General features: G+C 44.9%; 1 protein-coding gene across 1 annotated transcript; it reads right to left on the bottom strand.

Annotated features, from left to right (window-relative positions):
• Positions 1–3,071: 3,071 nt before the first annotated feature.
• On the bottom strand, positions 3,072–6,200 carry LOC126267795 (dopamine receptor 2-like). Its single transcript, XM_049973099.1, has 2 exons — positions 5,751–6,200; positions 3,072–3,731 (listed from the first exon to the last, which is right to left on the bottom strand). The coding sequence occupies exons 1-2, from the start codon at positions 6,198–6,200 to the stop codon at positions 3,072–3,074; spliced, it is 1,110 nt and encodes a 369-aa protein (XP_049829056.1).
• Between the last annotated feature and the right edge of the window lie 2,096 nt (positions 6,201–8,296).

Raw genomic sequence — 8,296 nt, forward strand, 5'->3', positions numbered from 1 at the left:
TAGTATGATATGAGGGACTGCAAGGTAGTAAATTCGTAAGAGGAAACCCCTGTCGAAATATGCGTAGTTTGAGTGCCGTGGATCATTGAAGTTGGATAACAGTGACGTCAATGTATGTTCGAAATGTATTTGATACCGGAATTATTAATACATAGACCATTTGAAGTGCTCAAGACGAGGGTACTGTGTAGCACCTATTCTTTAAGATTTTCTTAACGAAATTCTTAAGAAATTGGACAACAAAGTGTGGAGCAAACGGATTACAAATAGAGGGGAAGTACCTATCCAGTTTACTCTTTGCCGATGACCAAATTGTATTGGCTGCAGATGACTGTGATAAAGCGTTTGTATAAAAAAATTGTAGAAACATATTATAACGTAGGATTAACAATAAATATTTATGAAAGAAAGCATTTTTCCCTAGGATTTAAATATCGTGACATCATCATAGATGGAAATATTTCTAAAGCTTATCAAAACTATAAGTATCTGGGAGTTATTATCCCAGATCAGTGATCAAGTAAACAATTCATGAGGCAGAGGACAACACAAACCAAACAATCGACGAAGAGAAGTCTATGCTTTGGCTAGATAAAATTAAAAAATGACAAAAAGGTAACGTTGTATGAATTACTAATGCAAAGCATTTGTTTATATGCTGCAGAGTCCTGGAAACTGACGAAACAAAACGGAAGAAGACTTGAAGCCGGGCAAATGAATGTCTTGAAAAGAAGTTGTAGTCTCAGAGCGAGAGAAGAACCCAAATAAGCAAATCAAAAAGTGAAAAAATATCTCACCTGTAGCGCCGAGTATGAATACGAATATGAAGATGGTATCTGTTCTTTCGGACATGTTCGAAAGAACAGATACCATCTTCATGTAGATAAGGCTCACCGGCCAGTGGCCGCGCGGCTAGAAGCACCATGTCACTAATCGTCCTCACTCGAGTGTGAGTATTGTCCTTAGCGTTAAGTTAGTTTAAGAAGTGTTTATGTCTAGGGACCGATGACTTCAGCAGTTTGGTCCCTTAGGAATTCACATATATTTGAACATTTTTTTTCTTCAGTGCGGATGCGCTCACATTGCCCGAATTCTTACGGGCATCGATAGACTGACTGCCGCGAATAATGAGTATGGTGGGCAGGGCCACTACAAATGTAGCGTGTGAGCAGTAAGTTGGAGGTGTGTGTCTCGGGGGGGGGGGGGGGGGGGGGGACTAGAGATAAGTCCCTGCAGTCGCCTTCTCCTCTGTGTCCTCGATGGCTCACATGGATAGAGCGTGTGCCATGTAAGCCGTTCACATTTTCAAATGTCCGCGCTAATATTTATCAACGTCCAACCAAATGAAGAATGTGAAAATCGACTAAGGGAGGACAAGCAAAGAAGAAATTTAAAAGAACAGTTATAAAACAATCGAAAGGCTTATGTACGAAGTTGTGACAAACGCCCTCAAGAGATGGAAACAACTCACAAATATGCATTTCGTAATGAGACGTGCATTCCATTAGTCGGCAGTGGAAGGAGGACGAAGGCGCAGTCCGGGTGTCCACTTCACACGGTTGGAAAAACGGTTGCATCACCTGTTAGGAGCCCAAAGTTTGTCTTAAGAAGCTTTGAAGTCTCCTATTTCAAATATCGACGTCCCATCGTCCCATATAGGCGAAATCATGTATCGTAGAGGTGAAATCATGTATGTAAATAGATGATTTTCTGTACGCATTACATACTAAGCAATGACAACGTTTTTTGCTCTAATTTGTGTTTTTAGGCTTCCTCAACAATCTAAACCATGTAATGCATTTGTTAAGATGCTAAATTCCCAGGGTGTCATAATTAATAGCCACAGTTCACGCAGGTGAAATCCTACAGTAATGGAAGCAACAACTTTCTTATGAATATCCGGGCGCAGAGAAGTTTTTGCGAAGTACTTGCGAATGTGTGATAACAAGCTGCGTATGAATTCGATACGCAAAATTGTCCTAAACTATTCGATTAAGTCTACATGTAGTTGGGCACAAATTCGTAATTGCCTAGCAAACGGTTCGTTTACTTCTACTAAATGTAGCCCAAACCCTAAGGATAGAGTCTTGAAATATGGAGGAGTTGCTGATCTTCGTTCATCTTTTACTCCAGGCGTCATTTCAATTGCGATTTTTAGAAATTCCATCCCAAAGGCGGTGAAATAGGGGATGAAATTTTTTTTACGTATGTCGCTATAAAAACAGTTTTAAAGCTAAACCTACGAAAATTCGTATTTCGTTTCTCCATCAGAAATAAAGAAATTCATGGTTCAACATTTTTGGAAATTTAACCCCAATAGGAGTGAAATAAGTGACGAACATTTTTAAGGAAGTATTTTGTTATATTAAAAAAATTTTAAATCTTCGAACTTATATTCCATCTCTTGGTTAGATATAATGAAATACGTGTTAGTGCATGGGAGTGTCTATGGAAATATCACCAAAACAACGCAAAAACTTGATTAACATGCCTTGAACTAGGGCTACCAAAATTACATTTTGACCAGAAGTGTTTTCGGAAAAGGCCATACCTCTATGGCCTTCAGTAGCGTGAAAAGGTTAAAATGTGTTGCAAATTGTGCAGACAATAATACAGTTTACCCGAGCGATGCAGCAGACGCTAGGTTAGTTATGGTATAAACTGTAAACGTTTCACCAAGAAGAGACACATATTTCACCGTTACAATAATGAAGAGAGAAAATGTAGAGACTAGGTGGTGGCATAGGTTAATTGGTAGAATTCACAAAGAAAAATAAGAAAAATAATTCAGCAATAATCTCACAGCGGAAAATCGATGCAATAGTGAGAGAATAATGAAAAGGATAGATTTCTACTAGCCGTACAGCGGAGATGTCGAGTCGCGGAGTGACATGACGTAAGCTTTCGGCCAGAAGCCGACCTGAAATAAATAACGTATAGACAGACATTCACGTAAACGCAGCTGACACACAAATTTGACCACTGTCTATGGCTGCCGGCACCAAGCTGCGACTCAGCAACTTTGCTATACAGTGAGTAGCAATGTATCCTTTTCATAACACTCTCATAACTTAGGAACAGTAACAGGATCCACTCGCCTGCTTGGTGCCCAGCTTGAGTGACCGCGTCTGGACGACGGCAGCGCGGTAGATGCGGTAGTAGGTGAAGACCATGACGAAGAGCGGCAGGTAGAAGGAGATAGTGGATGAGAAGATGAGGTAGCTGAGGTTCTCGGTGAAGGGGCACTTGTAGGGCGGCACGTGCTCGGGCCGCACGGCGCGCCACCACGCTATGGCGGGGAACGAGATGGCGCCGGAGCACACCCACACGGCCGTGATGAGTGCCGCCGCGCGCCGGCCCGTCATCCGCGCGGGGTACGAGAAAGGGTCCGTGATGGCCCAGTAGCGGTCAAGCGAGATGACGCACAGGTTCAGGATGGACGCCGTGCTCGCCAGCACGTCCAGCGAGCGCCACGCGTCGCACCAGTCTATTCCGAAGAACCACGCGTGGTTGGCGACCTCGTAGGCGGCGCTGAACGGCATCACGACGAGCCCGACGAGGCAGTCGGCGACGGCGAGCGACGTGACGAAGTAGTTGGTGGCGGTGTGGAGGTAGCGCTCGCGCGCCACCGCCACGATGACGAGCCCGTTGCCGAAGACGGTGGCCGCCGAGAAGAGCAGCAGCAGCGCGGCCAACGGCGCCCGCTCGCGCACCAACGTCTGCCACAGCTCCTCCGGGCCGGAGGCGGCGCCGGCGCCGGGGGCGGCCGTCGCGTTCACCGCCGTCAGGTTGCCGGCGGCGGCGTCCATCGCGGCCCCGTCCGCCGCCACCGCCGCCGCCCCCGCCGCTGCTGCTGACGCCGCCTCCAGGCAGCCGAGCCTCCGTCGGCGGTGCGCTAGCATTCGCCCGCGCCCGGCATCTCTTCCTGCCGCCCTGCCGTAAATCACTTGTTGCTCTGCAGTGCCGCGAGAATCCTCTATATGCACTGCACACCACTACAACCTCAGCAGCAAGAGGCGACCGTCGAAGTACCGATCGTCAGGCACTGTCGGAAACCAGACTTCCGAACTCTATCAACGTGCACTATTACAGATTTACAAACAGCGAGATATTTCAGTTTCACTGGTGCCTACGTCAACGACCGAATGTCCTGTCTTTGTCATATTTCTCTTTCTTCCCTTCAACGGCACTTCATATCCTAGCAGTCGAACTGAAGATGCGTCACAGCACCTTAATAGATATTTCCAAGTTTCCTTCCACTGTAGTTAACAAATTATGTTTTTTATCAGAGATATAGTTTGTACGATGAAAGGAGCTGAAAACAAATCCTTCAACAGCTCTTTGTAAGAAAGAAGTAACGATATTCCTCTAGTAAAGTTCAGAGTTCCGTTTTCTTTCTCCCTTTACGACCTTATGACAAAACATTTCTACTACAGAAGATGTATTTACACTCTCCTTATTCATTAATAAAGGTACACAAACAGAATTGCGAAGACATATTTATTCAACACCGTGTATTCCCGTTTCAATTGTAGGTTGCCAACGCACCTGCAGATTAATTTCGCATTTTATGATGAACAAACTACTTATGACGGAAATTTATGTTCGTTTAGAGAATTCTGCAATTTTTAACAACTTGGACAGCGGTTTATTACGTATCATAATTATGCAGCTGAGCAAACTGAGACAGGCCAAAACGGCCCAGTTCTTATGAGGGTTTTATTGAATAGTTATTTCGTACAAACATATGTACTGATTCTAGACCTTTGCACCGATAGTAAAAAGTTCATTCCAGGCTTTAAAAAAGAAAGTTTCTGTGTGCAGTGTGAAAAAGAGTTTTTAACAGTGATTCAGATGAAGATGAGATCGCACTTCCTGACAACAACAACTACATAATATTTAAAAATTTTCATCAGCTAACGTTAACCATTTGTAACTTACAAAGTCCTTAAACGTAGACAATGTTAATCGTAAACAGGAGGATCCAGTATGTCGACTTGTCTTGTAGAATCTGACTCAGAGATGTAAATACTGACAGCTGCTTCCGAAAAATATCGAGTTCGATGTTGAACAGACGCCTTTTCAGGAAAACAGAGGAGTATTGCTTCTCTCTTCGTCCCATTATTAATAAAAGAATATTTACTGTGTGAATGCCGACATAAACATTAAATGTGGTAGTTCTGCCGCCGGTGCAATAATAAGAAAAGAAGTGAAAGCTAGTTCATCTCCGATACAAAGTTTATTTGCAGAAAGCCGTATCAGGCTGGCGACATCTGTATATGGACATTCAGCTGAGATTTTTTTTTTATATCACCACTCACCAATAACTTTTATCAGAGGAAGGACATGTGGCGATAATATTGCTTCGGCGAATGTAAAACGTATTTCAATAAGTGGTTCGAATAACAAGATTTACGTGAATATAAAACGTGCTGGGTCAAACTGATTTATATTTAGGAAGCTTGCTATGTGTTTATTTTTTTTTGCTCGAAAATGATTTTTAATAGGAATACAGCTGTTGTCTCTCAACGCTCCTGCTGTAGAACGACAGTTGACACATTTAAACCTTATCGGACACACAGGTCCGTTGATTATGCTACAGTTTCGCGATTGTATAGTATGCAACGTATGATACACGGAAATTGCCTGAAGAACACACAAAATTTTAGCTTAAACGACTTTCCTATCCCAGAATTCACCACGACATGCAGTTATAGGAACACTTCGTCAGCATTTCCGGGCTGTGTCACCTCGCTTCCGCTGTTCGTCTTTATCGCATCACTGTAAGCGCAGCGGTACGGATCGCCGCGATAACGAGTCGGTGAGGTGGCAGCGATTAGCGCCCGAGACCGCGGCCCGCGAAACGAGCGACTGGCGCGCCGGTGCGTGCTGAGGCGGCAGTCACGTGAGGCGGCGTCACATTGGGAGGTGGCGCTGGCGGGGGCGGCCGCATTGTGCGGGCGGCACGCAGGCGCAGCTGCTGTGCGGGCAGCGTCCGCGCGGGCGGCCAGGGGCGCAGCGACTACCGTGAGCGGCGCGCGGGTGGCCACAGCCGCCGCGGCGGCAGCCCGCCAGCCGACGGCGCACGCGCGTGCGAGCTCGCGGAAGCCGCCACTGCGTGACGCCGAATTGCAGGCTGTGACCGGGAGGGTTGTTTCACTGAGATTGCTACTTACATATTCACTCAAAATTTTGTACATGGCTGCACGTTCAGAGACCGTGAACAGTTACAACTGAAAGAAAACTGCCCTCTTTCACTATTTTTACCGAATGAACCGGGTTTCAACACTGCCAGGAGTCTCTTATTCAGAATTTAAAACAAACAATGGTCTATAACGTTGTCACAGAAATATGACTAAAAACATATGATACAGAGTATAAGTACAGAATCATCGTGAAAGACAGGTTGCAACATTCCGTAACCGCTTAAGTAACGAGCAGCCCTTAGTGGCTCGCTATCACAATTTTTTATCTTAAATATCTTTGTGACTAATGCCCTTTTGGCATATTTAATATTTTATAAATGACATATAAGTACTGCCTGTTTTTGACGATGACTCTGCACTTATACTCTGTATAAGACGATTTTAGTCACAATTCTGTGACGATGATATAGACCACACTTTGTTTTAAATTCTGAAGAAGACATTCCTAGCAGTGTAGAAAACCGGTTAATTCGTTAAAAATAGTGACGAGGTCTGTTTTTCTTTTTCTTTTTTTTTTTTCATTTGTAACATTCACTCGAGGCTGAAATGGTACACTGCAGTGTCCAAAGTCATGGTACACCAAATATCGTGTCGCATCTCCTTTTGCCCGGCGTAGTGCAGTAACTCGACGTGGCATGGACTCAAGCCGTTGAAAGACCGCTGCAGAAATTTTTATCCAGACTGCTTCTATAGCAATCGATAATTGCGAAAGGTGGTTGGTGCAGGATTTTGTGTATGAACTGATCTCTCGGTTGTGCCGATGGGTTTAATATCGAGTTATGTGGGTGGTCAAATCAATCGTCGGACCCCTCAAACCAACCGCGAACAATTGTGCCCCAGTGAAATGGCCTTGAGCACTATGGGACATAACTTGTGAGGTCATCGGTCCCCTAGAACATAGAACTACTTAAACCTAACCAACCTAAGTTAATCTAAGGACATCACACACATCTATGCCCGAGGCAGGATTCGAACCTGCGACCGTAGCAGTCGCGCGGCTCCAGACTGTAGCGCCTAGGACCGCTCGGCCACACCGGCCGGTAAGCCCAGTGACATGAAGCCTTTTCATCTATAAATCTTCCATCGTTGTTTTGGATCTTGAACTCCATGAATAGTTGCAAATGCTCTCCAAGCAGCTGAAGTCAAGGTGTGCCGCAGGGGAGTGTCGTAGGACCGTTGCTATTCACAATATACGTAAATGAGCTTGTGGATGACATCGGAAGTTCACTGAGGCTTTTTGCGCAATATGCTGTGGTATATCGAGAGGTTGTAACAATGAGAAATTGTACTGAAATGCAGGAGGATCTGCAGCGAATTGACGCATGGTGCAGGGAATGACCATTGAATCTCAATGTAGACATGTGTAATGTACTGCGAATACATAGAAAGATCCCTTATCATTTAGCTACAGTATAGCAGGTCAGCAACTGGAAGCAGTTAATTCCATAAATTATCTGGGAGTAGACATTAGGAGTGATTTAAAATGGAATGATCATTAAAGTTGATCGTCGGTAAAGCAGATGCCAGACTGAAATTCATTGGAAGAATCCTGGGGAAACGCAATCCGTAAACAAAGGAAGTAGGACACAGTACGTTTGTTCGACCACTGCTTGATTACTGCTCAGCAGTGTGGGGTCCGTACCAGATAGGGTTGATAGAAGACTTAGAAAAGATCCAGCGGAGTGCAGCGCGCTTCGTTAGAGGATCATTTAGTAATTGTGAAAGCGTTATGGAGATGATAGATAACCTCCAGTGGAAGACTCTGCAGGGGAGAAACTCATTAGCTCGGTACGGGCTTTTGTTTTCGAGAACATACCTTCACCGAGGAGTCAAGAGTATATTGCTCCTTCCTACGTATATCTCGCGAAGAGACCACGTGGATAAAATCAGAAAGATTAGAGACCACACAGAGGCATACCGACAATCCTTCTTTCCACGAACAATACGAGACTGTAATAGAAGGGAGAACCGATAGAGGTACTCAAGGTACCCTCCGCCACACACCCTCAGGTAGCTTGCGGAGTATGGCTGTAGACGTAGATGTAATTGATTCAGTTGGACCAGAGCACCCAGTCCACTAGTCCACTCCA

This window comes from Schistocerca gregaria, chromosome 4, assembly GCF_023897955.1.
Source record: "Schistocerca gregaria isolate iqSchGreg1 chromosome 4, iqSchGreg1.2, whole genome shotgun sequence".
NCBI lineage: Eukaryota > Metazoa > Arthropoda > Insecta > Orthoptera > Acrididae > Schistocerca > Schistocerca gregaria.

Coding starts and splice junctions, on each gene's coding strand:
- LOC126267795 (XM_049973099.1), bottom strand. CDS start 6,200: ATGTACAAAATTTTGAGTGAATATGTAAGTAGCAATCTCAGTGAAACA. Junction 3,732..5,750: donor AGACGAACAGCGGAAGCGAG/GTGACACAGCCC, acceptor TCCGGCCCGGAG/GAGCTGTGGCAGACGTTGGT.